The sequence below is a fragment of the Uloborus diversus genome, chromosome 8, assembly GCF_026930045.1.
Source record: "Uloborus diversus isolate 005 chromosome 8, Udiv.v.3.1, whole genome shotgun sequence".
NCBI lineage: Eukaryota > Metazoa > Arthropoda > Arachnida > Araneae > Uloboridae > Uloborus > Uloborus diversus.
In genome coordinates this window covers 48,486,017-48,509,997 of record NC_072738.1, presented here as the reverse complement: position 1 = coordinate 48,509,997, position 23,981 = coordinate 48,486,017, and the positions used below count along the sequence as shown (strand labels likewise).

The window sequence follows — 23,981 nt, the reverse complement described above, 5'->3', positions numbered from 1 at the left end:
TTTAGTCTTTAACTAATTTCAAGCATTTCAGACTTGTATTATTTTTTCGTGATTTCGATTTTTTTTTAAGTATATTTTAGAGTTTGATCATTTTCTCGCTTGTTTTTACTTTATCGTTTTTTTTCCCCGATATTTTTAAACTTAGAAATTTTTCACAATTAGTGACAGGAATCGAACTTTCAAATTTTTCGAAACATTATCAGGTCTGCAATTTTCATCCAACTATTTTAATTTAAAAACTTGATCAATTTACTCTTAGTAGTAAATATCACTTATCATTAACAAATTTTCACGGATTTTCAAAAAATCAAATTAATTTTTTCCAGTAAGCAAATTTCGCACTCAAGTTACATTTCATCACTACATATGCTTTTCAAGAGTTTCATTTTATTTATCACATTTTATTTAATCAACTCTAATAATTATTTTTTGATTAGTATTTAACTTAGTCATTTCATCGCATAGTATTTTACTTTATTATTTTTTTTTCATACAAGCACTCTTGTTAGAATAAAACAAAATTTTCACGAAGTAGATTCACTTTGACTATTTCATTTTCCCAATAATATTTTATTTTACTTTACCATACTTTACTATTTTACTTACTGCGTTTTACTATTTATCATTCATTACAGCTTTTCCAAAATATTACTTTACAACCAACTAATTTCATTAACAGAATTTTCATTACAATTTATAAATTTCAGTTTTATTTAATTATTTTTACCTACGGTAAAATAAAACACATCACATAAAAATGTTAAACATCAATGAAGAACCCAAGAAATGTTAAAATTATAAGTCGAGTATCAAAACTTCACGTCTACAATCCTACAAATTTTAAAAATAGACTCACCGAAAAATAACTTCTACTGAAATTAATTTCAAAACTTACAATCAATTTACTCTTAGCATTAATAAACACTTATCATTAAGAAATTTTCATGGATTTTAAAAGTCATCTTAAATATTTTTTTCATGTAAGCAAATTTCGCGCTCAAGTTACATTTTATCACTACATATGCTTTTCAAGAGTTTTATTGAATTTATCACATTTTATTTAATTATTTTTTGATTAGCATTTAACTTAGTCATTTTATCGCTTAGTATTTAACTTAATCATTTTTTTGCTTGTTTTAACTTTATCGTTTTTTCCCCCATATTTTTGAACTTAGAAATTTTTCATAACTCGTGACAGGATTCGAACCCACAAATTTTTCGAAACATTATCAGGTCTACAATTTACATCCAACCAAAATTAATATAAAAACTTGCAATCAATTTACTCTTAGTAGTAATTAGCACTTATCATTAACAAATTTTCACGAATTTTAAAAAAATCAACTAATTTAATTTTTTTCCAGTAAGCAAATTTCGCATTTAAGTTACATTTCATCACTTTATATGCTTTTCAAGAGTTTCATTTAATTTATCACATTTTATTTAATCAACTCTAATAATTATTTTTTGATTAGTATTTAACTTAGTCATTTTATCGCATAGTATTTACTTTATTTTTTTATTTTTTTCATATAAGCACTCTTGTTAGAATAAAACAAAATTTTCAACCTTCATGAATTAGATTCACTTTGTCTATTTCATTTTCCCGATAATATTTTACTTTAACAACTAATTTCTTTAACAAAATCGACATCATTTATTTTATAGTCTTTTTCCTTTTCGAACAAAACATTCAAATGGTCATCTATACGTTAAATTAAGAAACTTAATCTAAAATTTGACAAAATTAAGTTATAACTAAATACTGAGTAAAATTAAGTACAAAAAACTAACCTTTTTGGAGTGAAATCCCTCAAGTACCAGTTATCGCGATGTTATTCAAAAACAATGAATGAAATTGTAATAAGTGGATTGTTAATTATAACTCAATCTCACAAATTACAACAACACGCATGTTTTATTTGAAATCGCTGCATATGGCTGGCTGCCCATCGTCGATTTGCAGAAGACATGCCGTGATATCGGCAAATCAACGCGGCTGTTGAAAAAAGCTACCCTTATCCTACAGCACTTCGGATCGTCCACACACACCGATGCGAATTGAGGAAATGACTTTATCAATATTGCTATCTACCCCTTTACCGATAACAGATAACAAACCCCACGTGCGAGTATGATTCACCCCTTAGCAAGCACGTCTTGTAAGTGATGTCACTGTTTCTGACCAATTAAAATTAGTTCACGTTTCTCAAACGTCACCCCAAATCTCAATCATAGATCGTCAATAGCCTGATGCCAGGTTTTCCAAACAAAATTTTAGATTTTAATTCGTAGTTTCGAATTAATTTCTTTTTCATTTCAAACTTATAAAAAAAAATTCCAACTTGTAAGAATATTTCTTTCAAAAACAGATTTTTGACTCAAAACAGTATGTTTTCAAACTTGTAATATTTTTCTACTTAAAATATGAAATCAAATATTTTTTTTTCTTCAATCATATAAAATGTTTTTAAGAAATAATTTCTTAAACTTGTAATATTTTTCCACTAATTAAAAAAATCACCACTAATTAAAAAAATTTTAATCTTACGAAAATAAATTTTTCCGCAAAAATATTTTTTTCAAAACAAAACAAAAAAAAAAAAAAAAATAATAATATCTTTGTAACACATCTTTTTTTTTTCTTTTCAATCTTTTTTTTTTTTGCAAAACTTTTTTTTTTTTTCAAAAATTTTCAAACTTACAAAATAAAATATTTTTCAACTGAATCTTCAAACGCAATGATTTAATTAAATTTAAAACTGAATAACACTTTACTCTTAGTATTAATAACCAATAGCATTTAACCATTTACTCTTTGCACTCTAAGTATTAATTAACACACACGCATTACAAATAATAATAATAATAATAATGTTTAAGATACTTACAAATCATCCACTCAAAAGCTTTCAAATATCCATCTAGCATGTTATTGTTCATTCGTGTGAGGGAACTTGTAATTAAACTTTACTCATCAACAGAAATTATAAGCGAAAATATCACATTTTTAGCACTTAATATAATCATACAATTAACAAATTGGTTTTAACTTTGAATTTATGAAAAATAAAAACTATTACACACTTAGTAACATATCTTTCGATATTATTTCATGACAAATCACAAATAGGTGAAGGTCTTTTATTGATCATGTAACCAATAGTTAAGAAAGAGCGTTCTTATCTCATATGAGAATTTGAAGGTCTATATTAAAATTTTTCTCCAATATAAGTATATAGACACGTACGAGTTTGTGTATGTGAATATAACTATGTATTGTTTTCAAAACATTGACATGTTTAAGCTTTACGGTTCTAATTGTGACTTTCCACTTAGCATTAGTCGAAGTCCTTCGAATGTATTAATCTATTGAAATATCACAAAAATTATTTTCATTCAGTCTTAATTACAAAACCATACAATAAGATGAAGTCAACACCGATAGTATAAAGATTACTTACAAGAAAGTGCATATAAAAAATATATGTAAGAGTGATTTCAAAGTATAATCCATCAACCATATTCAACAACTCAATAAAAACGCAAGTCTCTTTTAAAATGATAAACACAATTTATTCACACACACAGTAAAAGACAATTAAATAAACTTACATCTTTAAGTAAAACTCTTCAAAACTTTCAAGCATATTTTTAACATCGATTGCATCAAATAAATCAGACACAAGACAGTTTAAACATGGACTATCAACATTCAAAGTAACGAAGTCACGAGCCAAGTTTTCCCAATTAACATTATAAAGAGCCTGTTCGAAAAAAGTGTCGAACTTTCGACCCCTTGTTAATGATTCACATTCATGCACTCTCATGTAAAAAATGAATCCATTTTTACAATCCACACATTCTTTTTTAGAAAGGTAGTTTATGTTGCGTATGAGCTCATCAAATAGACACTTACGTAGAGAATCAGCCAATTTACCAACTTCTTGTGATGTATACACAGTGCGTCCAATAGAAAAGGTGACTGATTTTAAATAAGGTACAAGACATAATTTTTTTCTAGTTTACAAGATGATTTATTCAAAATATACACCTTGGGAGTCAATACAATGCTGGAAGCGATCGTGAAATTTTTTGAAGCACTCTTCAAACTCATCTTTTGGAATTGCCCCCAATTTGTCGCCGTCGTAGCTGCCTGAATATCTGAAACTGTGGCAAAATGTTTGCCTTTCATTGCCAATTTCAATTTGGGGAACAACCAGAAATCCGCTGGAGCCAAATCAGGGGAATAAGGAGGGTGATCAAGCACCACAATACTTTTTTTGGCCAAGAAGTTACGTACCATCAAGCTTTTGTGTGCTGGCGCATTGTCATGCAAAAAAGACCATGTCCCTTGGTTTTGGTAATATTTGTCCCTTGGTCAGGTCTAACTCGATGAATTCTAGCCCATAAACGCTTCAAAACACTCAAGTAGTAAGCAGCATTAACTGATTCACCTTCTAGCATGAATTCCTTATGGATGATACCCTTCGAATCAAAGAAAACTGTGAGGAGAGTCTTGATTCGGCTTTTTTCCATGCACACTTTTTTTGGTTTGGCATCTTCTGGGCTCTTCCACTCCGCGCTCTGACGTTTTGTGAGTGGTTCATACTTGAAACACCAGGTTTCATCACCAGTTACAATGTTTGCCATGAAGTTTGGATCCCTAGTGGCCGCTTGTTGCATGTCTCTGCAGTGTTCCACTCTGCAATGTTTTTGGTCGTCAGTCAATGTGTGCGGTACAATGCAAGCACAGACTTTCCTTTTTCCTAAATTTTCAGTTAAAATGAGATGGACAGTGGATTTAGGTATGCCAGTAACCTCTTCGATGAGTCGAGTAGAGACACAACGATCATTTCGTAGGATTTCGGCCACTTTTTCAATGTTCTCATCATTTCGAACTGTTACTGAATGACCTGGTCTTGGATCATCTTCTAAGCTGTCTCTACCATCACGAAATCTTGCATACCACTTAAAAACATTCTTACGACTCAGTACTTCACTACCATAAACAGTTTTCATCAATTCAAATGTTTCTGTGGCACTTTTACCCAATTTAAAACAGAATTTAATGTTAGCGCGCTGCTCCATTTTTCTACCGAGGCCAAGCGACTTCTTCTAGAATTTGCGTTATCACGTTTCAAACGATGTTGCTAACGCTTTAAAATTAATCCAGATAATAATTGAAATGTACGTGCGTTTAATGCAATCATTCTTTCATAGATAGCGCTAATAGTTCCGCAAATATTAAATCAGTCACCTTTTCTATTGGACGCACTGTGTATGTGCTGATTTTATCACATCGACAATCACAGGGATATTTTTTCTCAATTTCCGAAAGGATGTACTCTTTTAGAGTATAAGTCATAAGTTTGTCTTTGACACTACGTGAGATACAAGGGGACGCGTAACACAATTTGTCAATCTGGCTTTCCAAAAGTAGAACTCTATCAGGCATCAACTGGAACACTTCTCGTTTCAGTTTGAACAATCTTTGCACACTAACACAGATGTTACCATTCGCACTCGACTCTCCTTTTTTATAACAAAAGCGAAATCATGGTCTTCGATTAATTTTTGATTTATATTTTTACGTAGGCTTGAAATAAGTGATCTCCACACATCTGGTTCTAAGGAAATACCATCTTTAGTTGGTCGAAGAATACCATCTTTCCCACACGTATATCTTCTAATATGCACGCGTGTACGTTTCCGAAAAGTATTCACTAAAGTGAAAATACAATCACCCAAGTGTATCATATCATCAGGCTGTGGAGAAGCCTCAATGTTCATTTTCATGTTCGTTGCATCCATCTGTTCATCTTCAGGCTTCAAAGTTTCAGAATGATTTTCACCAACGTGACTCATTCTAAACTCTCATAGGATTAGGAGTCACAATACTAAAATAACTTCCTGTGAACTTAAAAAATAAATCAAACTAGGTTTTAACACTAGCGGGTGAAGAAAAATCCTAAGTACATGGAACAAAATTTCACGACGTCTTTCAAAGCTCAGAATCACTCTGAAAATGATTCTCCAAACATCCACTATAAACCAATGAATATTCACTTTAACCAATAAGAAGTGTACATAAGTCTCTTGCTACTGACGTCATAGAATATCACACGAACTTTTGAGCAGAGTTGAGTTGTTTTCCACAGTATTCAGATTTTTTGAAAATGCCAACACTTTGACTTCCAACTTCATCCTGACCTACTACGAGTAATTTTAAGATGGCAATAGGTTTTCACATCACATCGAATGCCGATGATGTTTTCGCATCTCGCGCATGACATGGTCAATCACGTGTAATTGATCATGTCAATTTCGAATCATGTCATTTGTTCGAAAAGGATAAAGACTATAAAATAAATGATGTCGATATTGTTAAAGAAATTAGTTGTTAAAGTAAAATATTATCGGGAAAATGAAATAGACAAAGTGAATCTAATTCATGAAGGTTGAAAATTTTGTTTTATTCTAACAAGAGTGCTTATATGAAAAAAAAAATAATAAAGTAAAATACTATGCGATAAAATGACTAAGTTAAATACTAATCAAAAAATAATTATTAGAGTTGATTAAATAAAATGTGATAAATTAAATGAAACTCTTGAAAAGCATATAAAGTGATGAAACGTAACTTGAGTGCGAAATTTGCTTACTGGAAAAAAATTAAATAAGTTGATTTTTTTAAATTCGTGAAAATTTGTTAATGATAAGTGTTAATTACTACTAAGAGTAAACTGATTGCAAGTTTTTAAATTAATTTTGGTTGGATGTAAATTGTAGACCTGATAATGTTTCGAAAAATTTGAGGGTTCGAATCCTGTCACGAGTTATGAAAAATTTCTAAGTTCAAAAATATGGGGGAAAAACGATCAAGTTAAAACAAGCAAAAAAATGATTAAGTTAAATACTAAGCGATAAAATGACTAAGTTAAATACTAATCAAAAAATAATTAAATAAAATGTGATAAATTCAATAAAACTCTTGAAAAGCATATGTAGTGATAAAATGTAACTTGAGCGCGAAATTTGCTTACATGAAAAAATTATTTAAGATGATTTTTAAAATCCATGAAAATTTCTTAATGATAAGTGTTTATTAATGCTAAGAGTAAATTGATTGTAAGTTTTGAAATTAATTTCAATAGAAGTTATTTTTCGGTGAGTCTATTTTTAAAATTTGTAGGATTGTAGACATGAAGTTTTGATACTCGACTTATAATTTTAACATTTCTTGGGTTCTTCATTGATGTTTAACATTTTTATGTGATGTGTTTTATTTTACCGTAGGTAAAAATAATTAAATAAAACTGAAATTTATAAATTGTAATGAAAATTCTGTTAATGAAATTAGTTGGTTGTAAAGTAATATTTTGGAAAAGCTGTAATGAATGATAAATAGTAAAACGCAGTAAGTAAAATAGTAAAGTATGGTAAAGTAAAATAAAATATTATTGGGAAAATGAAATAGTCAAAGTGAATCTACTTCGTGAAAATTTTGTTTTATTCTAACAAGAGTGCTTGTATGAAAAAAAAATAATAAAGTAAAATACTATGCGATGAAATGACTAAGTTAAATACTAATCAAAAAATAATTATTAGAGTTGATTAAATAAAATGTGATAAATAAAATGAAACTCTTGAAAAGCATATGTAGTGATGAAATGTAACTTGAGTGCGAAATTTGCTTACTGGAAAAAATTAATTTGATTTTTTTTAAATCCATGAAAATTTGTTAATGATAAGTGTTAGTTACTACTAAGAGTAAATTGATCAAGTTTTTAAATTAAGATAGTTGGATGAAAATTGTAGACCTGATAATGTTTCGAAAAATTTGAAGGTTCGATTCCTGTCACTAATTGTGAAAAATTTCTAAGTTTAAAAATATCGGGGAAAAAAAACGATAAAGTAAAAACAAGCGAGAAAATGATCAAACTCGAAAATATACTTAAAAAAAATCGAAATCACGAAAAAATAATCTAAGTCTGAAATGCTTGAAATTAGTTAAAGACTAAAAAGTAAGAAAATAGTTAAAGACTGAAAATAATTGAAAAACGCTAAAATAGTGAAAAAAATAATCAAAGTGCTAAATGACAGGAAAAAACGTTGAAGTTCAAAATGTATGAAAGAATATTTAAGTCAATTATTTCTTCGAAAATTTAACAAGTAAGAAAAAATATTTTGTTGTATGAAAGTTTAAAAAAAATGAAATAGTTAAGAAAATTATTTCTTCGAAATTTTTACAAGTTAGAAAAATTATTTTGTAAATTTGACAAAGAAAAAAGAAAGTTAAGAAAATTTAACAAGTTAGAAAAAATATTTTGTTGTATAAAAGTAAAAAAAGAAAAAAAAAACATATTGAAGATGATTTTAAAAAATTCCGTGAAAATTTGTTAATGATAAGTGTTAATTAATGCTAAGAGTAAATTGATTGCAAGTTTTGAAATTCATGCAAAGAATCAATGTTGTAAAAAAAAAATGATAAAGTTTGAAATGCATGAAAAAGAAAATCAAAGTTTAAAATATATTTCAAGTCCACAAAGCATTGAAATAAATCAAAAATCTCGAATGGGTTGTATTTAAATAAATCTTAACTTAAGTGAAAAACTGTTATTATGAAAAATAATAATAATGATGATAGTTTCAATTATGAGCTGAAATTTAGTTAATGATGTGCCATAATTAGTACTAAAGAGTAAATTAATTGATGGTTTTAAAATTAATTAAATTGTAATATTCGTCGTCATGGTACAGATTCACATTAAGACTGAAAGAGTAATGGGAAATATAGCATAGTGGTTAGCATACGTTTTTGCTAACTCAAAGTTTGGGTGTTCGATTAATGTAGCAACAAGTGTTGCCACTCGAAAACTAAAAACTTTGGTGTTGCCATCCAAAAAGTAAAAACCTCCTAATGTTCTACAAAGTGTTGCCATTCCCTAAAAGTAAAAAACGACAAAGTCCAAAAACGTGGGCGCGCGAAAACGCGACCGCGTGAAAACCCTCCGTTATCTTCTTCAAGTTCCAGGCGCAGGCGCAATGGACGGCGGAGGTCGCAGGCGCAACCCGGAGGTCACAGGCGCAACCCGGAGGTGAGAGGGGGTGTTAACATCGCCTCCCGTTTGTAAATGCCCATTATCTCCCTACTGTTCTCAAATTCTTTAATTTTAGTGCCTAGCGGCATGACAAAAATTGAATGTGACACACCCAATCACTTACTAAGCATTTATGCCGTTATGTACTGCAGAGTGCAGAGCAAAAAACAAGCAAATTTTGCTTTTTAGAACACACAAATCCAATTGTCCTTATAATTTTGTTTATAAAACAGAAATGTATAAACTCAAACTAAATTCTATAAATGCGAAATTCCTATGTATTTCCAATAAAAGTAATAAAAAAAGTTTTTTTTACCATTAGTTTTTCCAGTCATAAAATTTGTATAACTTTTCGACCAAAATGCTGCCAAGATTTAGGGATTTTTATTTTGTCCTTATATTTTTGACCACCAGTGTATGAAGCTGTTTAGCTTCTGTAAAAATAAATAAAAGTCTTTTTGGAGGCAGTACTGTACACCTCCGACAAGTTAAACTATGGGCTTGAACAAATCCATTTCTTTCAAGGGAGAGCAATCAGTAAGAAGAGGAATAGTAAGGTGCAGAGTTGGGCGATAGCCCAACTCTGCACCTTACTTAGCAACCATTTACTAGCCTTACTGCACCTTACTTACTGCACCTTTACCCACTTACTGCACCTTACTAGCAACCATTTTATTCGCGAAAAAATCCTGTACCGCTTGCTACTTCTTACCGTAATGTTAATATTTTTCGCTAAATATTCAATACACTGCCAAGTAAATCCGCAAGTTCTTAAGCCTTTTCCCTCACCCCTTTTTCAACTAATGAAATCGTTGAATGGGTAGGGCAGCAGAGCTCAACTTGCCATAGGTGGACAGTACGTCCACCTGATTCTGAGTTTGCCTTTTCTTCTTACTCCAGTTGGCTTCGGCAGGTAAATTCTTTTCGTCTTTCGGTCCATCACTCATCCTCAGAAAATACCAGGCCTATTGCATGGGTCGGATTTTATGATATTTCAAAATATCCGGTTCCTTGAATAGCTGATAAAGTTCATAGTTTCTCCAGACTCCGTTATCGCTGAGACCGCCAAAGATGAATCGGAGAGTTTTCCACTCAAAAATTGCAGGGGTTCTTCCATCGACTTGGGACAACCATGGTGGTTATGACCTCCCTAAACCATCGGCAATAGTATTCATCCACATTGCGTTCAAATACTTAATGAGTAAAATCTAAAAGTATAAATGATTGCAGAGTATACACTTTTGATGCAATCAATCTTTTCATTTAATTGATTATTTTTAGGAGTAAATGTTTGAAATACTCTACTTCCCATCATTACTTACGAAATAACTTAGTTACGCTTATGATATACTACACGCCTTATTCCTGGTCAATTTAGTTCGTTTTATTGACACCCCAACAGTTTCAGAAATTTTTCGTGCTCAAAACACTATATGCTTCAGCATAAACCCCCTAAAGCGGTAAGTCTGTATCCGCCCCTGGGAACTAGGTCTACGTTTCAGATGCGTTCGTAAAAGTAATTATTGAACTATTTACAATAAAACGATGCGGTATGCATTAAATGCTCAGAAACATGGAGGATTTTCGGTTATAATTTAAAAAATATATAGTTTTTACATTGGTTATATTTTTGACCAAAAGTTGGCACTGGAATAAAGTCAATTTTGGTTAATAAAGTTATGACACAACTCATTTTGATCAATAAAGTACTTCAGTACTTGCCAGCAGCTGGTTCGCCTTTTAACGTCATTCGCCTATCTATGTAAGCAGTCGCATACGGCGGCTGCTTGGCGTACTTGTCATTCATCTTTTCACGTCAGTATTGCTGCCTTTGGTGACTGCTTAAATAAATTTCGCGGCGGTATTAATCAACCTATATCTATCTATGTCAATATTAATTTGCATATAATCTTTTCTATTTGACCCCCCCCCCCCGCTGAAGTTCCTTAAATAACGGGCCTGTCTACCACTTACTGACAATATACCTATACCGACCACTATATTTATCTACACTGGCGGACAAAATTAAGAGATGGAGGGCATTTTCACACATTTCTTGGAAAATATCACATAAAACCTGTACAGTTGGTAGCCATATGATAGCACTTATGGTGCTGGTGTCGCTGAGATGAGCTTACGTATTCTTTTGGGCGTCGCTAAGGCAGAAGGAGGAATAAAAGTCTACAGCCAGCTTCTCACCTCATTCCATTCATCGACACAAAAACGACTTGTATTGTGTTTCTTGAATAATATTGTTGTTTTTGTTGATTTTTGGGTGAAATGAGTGAAAATCATCGTTTAGGGCGAAGATATAAGGTGGCAAATTGTGGGTAGACTTGAGGCAGGACAGTCCCAAGCTCAGGTTGTTAGGGAATTGGGTGTAATTCCAAGCGTTGTTTATAATTTGTGGAGTCAGTTTAAAAGCAGTGGGACAGTGTCCAGAAGACCAGGACAAGGTTGTCTGAGAAGAACAACGCCCACTAAAGATCAGTATTTGTTACTTGCAGTCAAGCGCCAGAGGACGTCTACAGCGCCTAACTGTCTAGAGATCTCGCTGCTGCTATAGGAACATTAGTTTCAAGGAAGACAGTTGCCAGGAAGCTCGGTGAAGGAGGGTTGTATGCCATTAAGCCCACCATTTGCATCCCACTAGCTCCCTCCCACTAAATAGAGTGTGTACAATGGTGCAGACAGAATCAACACTGGATACAGCACCAATGGGCACCTGTCCTTTTCACAGATGAGTCCTGATTCAGTCTACAACTTGATTCTCGGCGAATATTCATATGGAGGAAACTTGGGATCCGATACCATTCCAGTAACATCATGCAAAGACCATTATGCTGTTGGAGGAGTGATGGTTTGGGCTGGGATCATGCAAGATACCCGCACATCACTCCATGTGTTCGACACTAGTTCCGTAAATGCCCAGAGGTACAGGCAAGAGATCCTACAACCCCATGTGCATCTTGGCTCTCCGTTCGTTTTTATGGACGACAATACCGACCACATAGGGCTGTCTTGGTAGAGGAGTATCTGGAAAGCGAAGATATTCATCGAACTGATTGACTAGTCAAATCTCCTGGCCTTAACTCTAATAAGCATGATGCTTGGGATGCTTTTGAGAGGGCTATTGCGATACGCCAATCCCCACTCAGAACTATTCTGGAAATAAAAACTGCTCTGGTGGATGAAAGAGAGGGCCTTCCACAAGCACTCATTAAATCTCTTATTAACAGCATGCATACTCGTTGTGCATGCTGTCTATCTGACAGGGATGACCACACAACATACTAGAGGTGACCACACACAGTACAAGCCTCACTTTCATTGCCATCTTTCATCATGAAGTTCCATCCACATCGGACATTTGACAATAACTCTTGAAAATGAATGGCACTTTATTTTTGGCTTTGCACACATTATTGTCATACTATAAGTTATATCCATACCAAATTTCATTTATTTTTATCCATTATTTCTCAAGATATTTGGGAAAATACCTTCCATCTCTTAATTTTGTCCACCAGTGTATCTATGCATATCTACCTCTGATAGTAATTAACAATCTTTTTCAATGCATGTAAGTATTAATTCAAAAAAAAAAAAAAAAAAAAAAAAAAAAAATTGTACACTCAAAATTTATCTATCGATCGCTACCTATACGATCAATCTAAAAAATTTCTTATCTATCTTTATTTATTTTAACTAACCGCCAATCCCTAACAAAAACCAAAAGCATGCAAAAAACCGCGCACTTTATTTATTCAATTAAAATAGCACAAAAAAAAAAAGCTCTATATGTTCCCCGTAGTGCGCAAAAGATTAAAAAAAAACTCACTGCATTTATTGAATTAAATGCACACAAATATGTACAGTTAAATGACAGAGCAAAACGTTTGGGGGGGGGAGGGGAGGAGAAAGGAATAAAATCCCAAAATGGGGGGAAAAAAGGCAAAAGCAAGCGCTGCAGTTAGATCACGTAGGCATGACGTCATCGCAAATTAAAGTTTGCAAAACTTCAGCTATGCTTGGAAGTCGTACCCGCTCTGCATTAAAAAATTGTTTAAAAAAAAATGTAATTAAAGTTTTTTAAAAACTAATAAAAAATACAGAAATTGCTATAGCCGCAAAAACTTTTTCCATCATACTTAAAATTAAATTTCCTACATCGTAGTGCAAAAAATCTTTTTTGGCAAATTGGCAGCAGCAATTGGTTCGGTGTCTGTGGGGTAAAAAGTACTAAAAACTGATAAAAATCAAACAAAACATTAAATAACTTTTTTAGACTAGGTTCTTTAGAAATAAATTATAACCTATGTTACTTCCTGATAGTATAGCCATTTAGTGAAAAAATGGTTAAAATCGTCCAGTAGTTTTGGAGCCTATTTGATACAAACAAACAAAACATTTTTCCACTTTATAATATTAGTATAGGAAGTATAGGTAACAGCTATTCCATACATTTCCCATCATTGAGAAATACATCCGTTAGACAATGAGAAACACCCTGTAAAATGTTAAAAACTTTTCAGAGAGTATAGCTGACACATGGTGGCGTATTGCTTCTTTCAATTGAGCCAAAGAAGTAGACCGATGAATTAAAATAACACCACAGTCAAAAGGTGTAAGATTTGGAGACAATGGGGTTCATTCAAGCAGAAAAACTTGACTAAGGACATGACTGTGTCCAAATGACGACCTATGTGCGGAGGCACTCCATTCTGCGTAATGTCATTGAATGAATTTTTAGAATTGTTTTCAATGGTGCCCAATGTTCCTTCTCAGCAGATGTTATGCATTTCGTATGTGTCTCTAGCTCTTTTTCTTGCGAGATTTTTTTTTCATTTTTTCACAGCATTTTTCAAATTCTATGATTAAAAAAAAAAACTTTTAAATTTTTTCTGGCTGCTGCCTCCCTGGCGAGAGCCACTCCTGCCAAGCCCTAGTTACACTACTGATAGGAAAACATTTTTGGGGAGACAAGGGATACATGATCCCACAGCCAAAAATGTACCAAAATCATTAAGTAGAAATTTGAAACCTGACAATTATATTGAAGTTATACTTGTACATAAAAGTTGGCAACAATTTGTTTTTTTCAGCTCAAGAAATGATCGTCTGAATGTGACAAGGGAAACTTTTTTTTAGGAAAGCATTCCAAAGTTTACATTAAGTTTACATTATCCATTAAATACGACTTAAAAAAAATTCCGAAGTGTAATATTAAAGTATAGACAGTCTTTAATAAGTGACACATATTTTTAGTAAATTGCCACTGATTGTTAATAATAAAACAAGTATGTTTGCAAAAATCGCATATTAGGTCATATTATCGCATCCTTCGTTTAGAGGGATACATGATCCCAGGGATCAAGCATCCATATCACAATATAAATGCAATGAAAACAATATAAAAGTTGTTTACTTAGTTGACATTAACTTTAAACATTCAAAACCATGTTAACATAATAAACCCATTAGCGGATAGAATGCAAAGTTGGATTTCTAGAGTTTGAAATAAGTTTTGTGAAGTGAAAAGGTAATGTGTTTGATCAATCAATTTTTCCTGAAAAATTGACAAAATGTGTTCAGCTGCACACATCGAGTTGGGTTGAGTAGAACTTAAAGAACTACAACAAACGAATTGTTTGCATTTGACTTTTCAGGTTTTGAAAACATATAAGCTAGGCTTTCTTTTTTATAAGCACAATGATGCTTAAATTTTCCCCCCTCTTTTTAAAAATTAATTCAAATGATGAAACTCTTAATTTTATATTGCAAGACAAGAGGCAAATAAAATGAGTTTCGTGCTTGTCATCCTATTTTTCTTTTTTTTAACTTGTTGTAATTTTAGCTTTATTACTCTACTTAAAAATTTTTAGTTTTATTTATAAAATATAGTATGTTCACAACTGTATTGGATAGTAAATAACTGATCAAAAGCATCATAAGTTTATGAAAATTGTGTAAATTTTTTTTACAAATGTCTAGTGAAATTTGAAACTATGTTATTTTGTATTCACATTATAATAATCTAATAAAGAAAATTAGAAATTGTGTTTTTTTTAGAAACATTATGTAGAAAACTAAAATCTATAAATAAATTGCCGATCTAATGAAAAGTGTATATATTTTCTCGGTGGGATCAAGTATCCCCCATGAAGGGTGATATGGGGATACATGATCCCTTTATGAAATTTTTTAAAAAAATTATTTTACCAAAACTATCTCTTTTATTTCAACTAAAAAAAATACTGTCAGATAGAGAGGGGGAAAAAAAAAACTTTTCTTCACATACTTAAAAAAAAAAAAAAAAAAAAAAACTGATAATTTGCAGAGCAGAGAAAAAAATTGAACACTAAAGTGGGGATCAAGTAACCCCAGTCTCCTCTATAGACGCATAAATTATTTACCCTTGTGTCCCTGACTTTTGAAGACATTTCATATATTTCTGTTTTTTTTTTCTAAATATTTTAAGTCAATTTATAATCTTTCCTAAAAATTCCGGCTTTTCCAGGTGAGTGAAAACCCTGGTCTTGTGTATTTATGTTGCAGAATCATGCCTTTTATTATAGAAAATCACTGGAATTGCCCAACGTTGCACAATACATATCCATAATTGCGAAAGTACCATTCAATGGTATCTATTTTTATCCATAAGCTCACTTCACTGTTGAAAAGGGTGTTCCTTATAATCCCTGAAAATGAACAGGCAGTTCTCTGCAATTTAGTGTGATTAGAGCGTGTAACACCACAAAATCCCGTTACAACGAACTTCAAAAGGAAAAAATTTTGTTTGTTGTAATAGAATTCAAGCGATAAAATGGAAACTAAACCGAGACTGAAAATTTGTTTTGTAAAAACGGATATTTTGTTGACTTGGTTTTTGTTGTAACAGAATTTCACTGAATTTTTCTTTTTGACTCTCAGACATTTCTTTACCTGAAGAATGTAAAATTGTAAAATGTGGATAAGGGACTATCCATAATTGATGCCACACTTTTGAGGAGGGAGAGGACTTCGCAAAACTGAAACCAAGGGTGACATTATACGTTTTTTACAAAAATATGTTTATGAAAAGTAGCGTGCGTGTGACAAAAGGGTAGAGGGGGTGAAGTGAAGTTGAACTTTTTAGATGGGGGGGGGGGCGGAGAAAGCATTACTATCCATATGTTGCCCATTTTGATTACTGAGTGGGCAGACTAAGAATTTTTACGAACTGTGGTGAAAATGCAGATAGTTTAACGACAGCAGTATCAGTTACTTCATCAAATTATAAATCACACTGATAGTTTTAATACTTTTCAAATAAGCAGTAAAATCAACAACTAATGAACCAAATATTGGTTGTAGATTTCTACAGTTAACTGTAAACACAGGCAACTGGTGCACCAAAAAATTGAGGGGTCAAAAAAGATGTGGTAGGTTCAGAGGCCGCACCCTTAAATATGATTTTTTTCTGTTTCCTTCTTTTTTCTCCTGAATGAAATTGGGTTTTATTATTGGATTTTAACATAACTGATTAAGTGGCCTCTAAAAATGTGTAATATGGTCTCAAAAATCAGAGCGGATGACCACTGTAGACTTCCCCTTCCAATTCAAACTCCCATTCTTATGAAATAACACAAGAAAAGTTCATTTACCTGGAATTTTTAGTCTTTATTTTCATAAAATAAATCAATACACACTATGAAGAATCACTTTTCAATTGATCGTTAATCTTTAACTCTGAAAAGTGAAGGGGTAAGTACCCTTTACTTTTTAAAGTGAGGGGGCAGTCCCCCCCCTTGCTGCCTATGAATGTAAACTCTAATTTAGACTCTTAAAGCTTAAATGTTTCAAATCACAGAAGTAAAATACTGCTTTTTAAGTTTTCAAGGGTGATGTCTCAGGAAAGCTCTAAGTTCACAAATTACCATGAAAAAATTTCATCGCCATTTACGATACTTTTCTTAATTTTAAACTAAAAAATCTATTTTACTGCTTAAGTCTAGCAAATTTGAACAACTCATAAGAATTTATTTACTCTTCTGCATAAGAGGCAATCTATTAGTACAGTACATTTTATGATTACTAGATGACGCCACTAATACTCATCTGTGACCCAGTGGCCTATCCAGACGATCCTTTTGGGAGGGGCAAAATGACTAATGCATTATATGGGAGGCGGGAAACAACAAAAAGAAAATGTTTTCATTTCATCCGGAAATGTAAAAGCAAATTGGTAAGCTCAAAAATTTAGTTTGTAAACATTATATCAATTAATTGTTGTAGTGAGAATATAAATTAGATTTAAAAAATTATTGCTGTGAACAACTTGTCATTTGCACAAAACGTTGCTAGGAAGAGGTCAATAATTAAGAGTCAAAAGCTCACATCTGTAGACTGATAGATGTGTCCATTTCCACTCTATAAACTGGATGTTTGCCTTTCCATATTATCGGTGGTCAGGTGGTACTTGGATTTTTTTTCTCCATGCAATTTTAGAAAAACTTAGTTGGTCTGTCTTGAAATATTTATTTACCCGATAGGTAAAATCGCGTTAATTAGAAAGGTTGCATTAATTTAAAAAGAAAAAAAGAAAGAAAAAAACTATTTAGCAAACTTAATTATGTTAAAAAAACAAGTTTGCAAATTAATTAATTGGTAGTTTATCTCTAAAGCTGTTTTGGTTACTTTGCATTTATTGGATTTTACATTTTCCAATAACATGTAAAATTTATGAAAACATTTGGGGAAACACAATTCACACAGTTTCTCAAAAAAAAAAAAAAAAAACATTTGGTTTAAATCAACAACCATGTCACGTTCTGAATGTTATAATTACATGAAACAGATCTGATAAGTCTACTAATTCTACACCAACACTCCTTTTGCAGAAGAGGGATAACCTGACTTTTCTTTATACATATCTGCATCAAATAACGTTGAAAAACAAATTTCGAGTCAGCTTCACTTCATTATATGCAGAAAAATGAAATGAAAAAATAAAATAAAGTAAAATCAAAAGAATAAAAAGGTCCTTTTTAGAGTTCGACAAAAAAAAAAAAAAAAAAAAAAAAAAAAGTGGTTTCTTGCATAAATTATTTAACTCTTTCTTTTCTCAAAAGTAAATGATTTTATTTGGTTCCAAACTATTCACTTAAAAAATAGCATTTTGTACAGAAAAAAACAACACAATTAACATATTATTCTGCCATTTTCTAGTAAATATACAGCAGAATATTATTACACATAAATATGGTCGCTGATTCTTCATGTAACCTATTTTCTCAAAATGTAATTTACAATGATTTTTATCTTGGTTCTTCACCAATAATCTTGGGCCTTTAAAACTGCAAGAAATGAAATATTTTTACAATACAATGAAGGAAAAAAAAAAAAAAAAGAACAATAATTCAGTATTAGCTTCTTGGTTATTATACATATCTCATAAATTCATTTTTTGAAGGCCACACTTGCTTTGCCACATGCACAGTTAAACATTTGACATGAGCACACAGCAGCACTCTTTTTACAGTCGACATTGGGTAAATAAATGACATTGCAGGATTGGACATATTTATGACGCTAAAACTGAGGTTGATACAAGATATTGTAAATCAAATTATATACTAATATACAGTGGAACCTTGATAACTTGAAATCCAAACAGAACATGAAAACATGTCGACTTAAGTGGATGCCAACTTGCTCAGGTTAAATTATTTTAATTCCTTAAGAGTTTGGATATCACTTAATTACTAAAGTAAACATTCACATTACGAAAATTAATTCCAGTAAATAAATTCTTTTTGGTTTCTTTTTTTGAAAAGCATATAATAAATTCAAATATTAATTGAATACCTCATGAGGAATAAATCCATAATTTTTGAAAAGAGTTCTATAGGTTCATTTATCCTACATTTCAGAGTTGCACTAACAGCACAGATTGTGGTGGCTAACTCCCCTGGATAAAGGATGGAATTTTCTTAAAAGAGCTTTCCAGAAAAGGATTGACTAACCAAGAAACCCCACCGTAAATTCTGGGAAGAGGTCAGTATGAAGGACTGTTGGTAGCAAAAATTGAACTACAAAAGCAATCGGATGTCAACTTATAGGGGAAAATGTGCGTCAAGTTAGAGAGGTTTTTGCCCATTAAAATCAGCATTGGGCCAACTATAAGATAAATGTCAGGTTACTGGGTAGTCAAGTTATCCCTGTGCCGAGTTACAGAAGTTCCACTGTACAATAAAAATAACTCAACTATAGGTAGTGCAATTTTTTTTATAAAATCAAATAGCTTTGTAGAATGCAGATCAATGTTAAATTTCTCAACATCAATTTGTATGATTTTTGAAACAAAATTACAACAAAATTAATATTTATGTCGGAGTTCTAAAAATTATTAAAATTTCTTACTTTGCAGAAGCAATCTTTAAACTTTTAAATTGATAATGCATCCGTCTGCATCTCATGGCTAAGTTGAGTTTGCAAATCACTTAATTTCTTTTTCAAAACACTGAGGCCAGTAAACACAATAGTTTCAGGTCTAAGAGCTCCACAAGATTCAACATTATAGTAGAATTTATTCGGTTTGCCATCTGGAATGTACTCAGCTTCCGCTAAAAAGATTAAGATAACATTTATTAGTTAAAAAAAAATAAAAATAAATGAAAAGTAACACATAACTAAGAGATGTTATAAAATACAAAGTAAATTTAGGATAAAAGCAAGAATGAAACAACATGCAGTTAACTTCAGTGCAACTGAAAAACAATTTTATTTCATATAACTCTCCTGCCATCCAGCAAGATTATAATCGTCAATTTATAATTCTATCCAAATGGTGGAAATCAAGTTTTTAAACTGTAATCTGTGATAAAAATTAGACTGATATATTATTTTTTTGAGTGTTAGGAATGTAAGGAATGTAAAATGGCAGCATTATTAATATCATCAGCATACTTAATTTAATTTACATGTTTGTCAGGAGTGCCTGCTGCTTTTAAACAACTTTTCATGATTTTGCACAAGTTTACCAATGTACACAGGCTTTTAATTTGCAACAATGTATATTTTTTTTCCTAAACCCAATAGCTATTCAAGAGAAGGATTCCAGACTTTTTCATTTCTTCTAACTGTGATTACTAGACCAGTTGTGAATTGACAGTAATCATAAAATAAAATCAGAAAATTTTATCTTTTATCAATTCTTTCCCTTGCAATTCAGAGTTCAAGAGATGACTTATAAAATTTTCTGAAACTTCAGACCAAAACCACTCTTGGTATGTTCTAACCCCTCACTAACTCCCCCCCCCCCCAATCAAAGCGTTATTGATGATTGCTAAAATTGAAAAGAGAAAAAAAAATACTGTATTACCCAACATTAGCCCGTATGCAGGATATAAGTGAAATAGCTTAGCATGTTGAGAAATTCAAATTTCTCAGCAAAAAAATTTAAATATTAAAGGGACTTTTTCTTTTCTTGATCGAGGTCGTAAGTTCACTTTGAGGGGGACAAATAAAGCTTTTTTTTTTCCAGCTTACCATTTTTTATAAAGTGTAACAAACAGATAGTAAATAATAATATATTATTATAAAAAATATTTAATTTTAAATAAAATAATTTTTAATTCCATTTCAAGGGGCAAGTTTGTTTATTGGACAGCAAAACTGAATGATTTATGTAGTTGTAAAACACATTAACTTAACAAACACAAATTTTTGTTTTGTTTTAATTATTTTTAATAAAATTATTCATAACCAACTAGATTTTGCTAATGAGATTAAAAAAAAAAGGGAATTGCACATTGATATTTTAGCAGAATCAAACAGTTTATTAATAAGGTAATGTATGGAACTTTAATTAATTTTAAAGTTTGTCAACATATATTAAATGCGTTAAAACATATATTAAATGCGTTAAATTTAATACATTTTCTAATCTCATTTTTCTATCATTCCGGAAAGGGGGGGGGGGGTATTGAAAACTTGGTGAACCCTGAATTTTGGGGCATGCACGCTGATGCGGAGAGATACAATAATACAAAGGATGTTGTGAAAGTTATTAATTTAAAGCTTGTAGTTTAATTATTATTATTATTTGAAATGTAACTGGCTTTAAAATACTACAATATTAATCATTATTTACAATTAAATGTTTTTTCACTTCCATATGAACTCAATAAAGGCAAAATTAAAAACTGTATGTCAAATAAATAAAACACACCTTTATCTTCATCAATAGTAGAATATTCACTTTTAGGCCTGGAAGAAATAATCAAAGCATCAATATTACATAGCATAGAATATGCAAATACTTAATGCTAAAATTCTTAGATGAACATATGTCGTGTTATGTTTTTTGCAAAATTAAAATAACAAGTGTTTTTGAATAACTCATTGTAACAGCATTGAAGGGCTCAATAAACTAGATTTCGTTGGATTCAATGTAATTTTATCTACCAGTAGCATTGCAGGAAATTTGCTCCTGGGTGGGGAAAATAAAACTCTTGGCAGCACAATTGGTAGATGTAACTGTTAATATTCAATTTGATTGAATTTTGTTAAGAGTTGAATGATATTTTTTGCTATTGCTTATATTGGTGATTTTTTTTCTCAGGAGTCTAGAAAATAGTATAAAACTACTACATGTTTAGCAATGGCTGGCTATATAGAGTAAATAATTTGTTTAGATGCAAATGAATCAAAATTCTCATATGTAAGTGCAAAATTAGAAGTGTTAACGTTCTCAACTACTCAATGACACATATGAGAAGGGTTAAAATAAATACAAAAAACAAAATGTGCAAGCAGTAGAAACACAAGAGTAAAAAAAAATGAGCGAGCTTTACAGAAGCGGATACCATTGCCTACACAGTCGAGACTCACGCATAAAAACATAAGAAAACAGCAAAGATGAGTAAATTTTACCACTAATCTATAAAATTCAGCAAGTATGTATGCTCTAGAATCCGAGATACAAGATCAGTTGTCAATTTCCATGATTTTTGTGCTTTCTTTGACGAAAATGGTGATTTTTCATGACCATTTCCAATCATGGTCGATATCCATGACTTTAGGTGTGGGGATACCTTACCACTAATAAGATTAAATTATTGCTTTGGTAGCAACATGATAATTCCAGCTACAAGATGGCTTATTTAATCATAAGTTAAAGCAGATTGAATGCCAACATAAAAAATTAATAATATTTTCGGAAAGCAAGAAAGGTTAAATAAAATTCAACTTTTTTACATCACAAAAATTAATCATTACATAAACCAAATAAGAATCATAATTACACTCATGTTCAAAATGAAGATCACAAACATGTTGAGGAAGAGAATTTTTCGACTGGCCCTTGAGGTCTCCGTACCTCAATCCTATTAAACATGTTTGGGATGGTCTAGGAAGAGCAATTGCACAGTGTAACCTCTCTCCTAATATCTTCCAAGAGCAGCCCCGAAAAGTGGTCCTTTTTAGGGGTGATAGTAAGGAACTCAAGTAAAATTTTCTGAAATTATGAGGAAGCTCAACACCTATGAGTAAAAACTTTTCAAATATGCATACAAAAATTCCATTTTAAAAAACTTTAAAAGTTTTTTTTAAAATAATTTTTCAGTTTTAGAATGTGTTGTCAGCCTGAAGTTTTCGGATCACAAATACCCCTGGCACTTTTGGAAGAATGAGCTTTGTTGCCTAAGCATTTATCGACACCCTCATCAGTTCAACCTAAGGCTAAAAGCTATAGTCCAAGAGCTAGCAACGTCGAAAAAACAAGAATTTTAGGAAAGCTGGTTCTTTAATATATCTTTCCCGAAGACGTTTCGAACAGCGTGCGGGTTGTCTGCCGGCCGGTAAACGTTGTGTTTTTTAGTGCGCATCACATCTTTAGAAGTAAAAATATGGATTTTGAAATCATTTTAGTAAGAATCTTTTCTTTTTCAGTGAATTCTAAACACTTTTCGAAACACGAATTTAATATTGCCAGACAATTTTGTTGTTGCGATATCGTGCCAGATTCAATTTTTTACGAAAAAAAAATTAAAAAAAAAAACTATTTTAGTATGTCTGTCATTTTAACATTATTTTACCTACATATGAATAAGTACAAAATTAATTTGACAGACATGAATTCAGTTGCGTACTCGACAGACAGACCGATTTATTGCTGTAGAGTAGCGCAGCATTATGCCTCTGAATATGAGAAAAATGAAACATTATTATTTAAATTCGTGCCAAAATGATATAAAATAGCTGGATATATATTTTGTTTAATAACAGGAGAAATATGTCACTTATAAGTATCAAAATTAGAATATTTACAGATTATATTTAAATCATAAAAATCCAATTGTAACTAAAATTTAGAGCCAAAGTTCTCATTACTTATAAATATTATACTTAAAAAATTACAATCCATTTTTAACTAAAATAGGTATGTTCATTCTATAATTGTATCGCAAAAAAGTGAAGTATCTCCATAGTCGTCATCGTCGTCACTGCTCTCATCATAATCATTGTAATCATCGTCATCTTGCGTAGAGTTTTCGTTGGATAATACTTCACTTTCAATAACGATGTCAGCAACTGATGATGGAAACTGCTCCCCAGCAAACCAGAGAAAATCGTATTTATCATCATTGATGACCCAACCGGAAGTTAACGGCGATAAAGATGACGGATTTTTTAAATTAGCGTTTCTCCAAATTTTTGTCACATACCGCACTCGCAATAAATGCTGATATAATTCAACTTTGCATGGGGGTAAGCTCGATGCATCAAAATTTCGAATTTTTTTTTCAAAGTTATCACTACATTTTTTCGATTCATAAGTTTTTGAAAACAGATAAAAGCGAACATCGTTAACATTTGAAGGATTAGTCACCC

The 23,981-nt window shown here is 31.4% G+C and overlaps 1 protein-coding gene across 1 annotated transcript in view; it reads right to left on the bottom strand.

The window, feature by feature from the left end:
- Window positions 1-18,244: 18,244 nt before the first annotated feature.
- LOC129227347 (DNA-directed RNA polymerase II subunit RPB3-like) overlaps window positions 18,245-23,981 on the bottom strand; it is a 29,375-nt gene continuing 23,638 nt past the window's right edge. The window contains exons 6-8 of the mRNA XM_054861891.1: window positions 21,319-21,356; window positions 19,509-19,711; window positions 18,245-18,442 (exon numbers count right to left, since the gene is read on the bottom strand). Of these exons, the coding sequence (XP_054717866.1) occupies window positions 19,533-19,711; window positions 21,319-21,356 (217 nt within the window). The 3' untranslated portion in view covers window positions 18,245-18,442; window positions 19,509-19,532. The remainder of the gene's footprint in view (window positions 18,443-19,508; window positions 19,712-21,318; window positions 21,357-23,981) is intronic.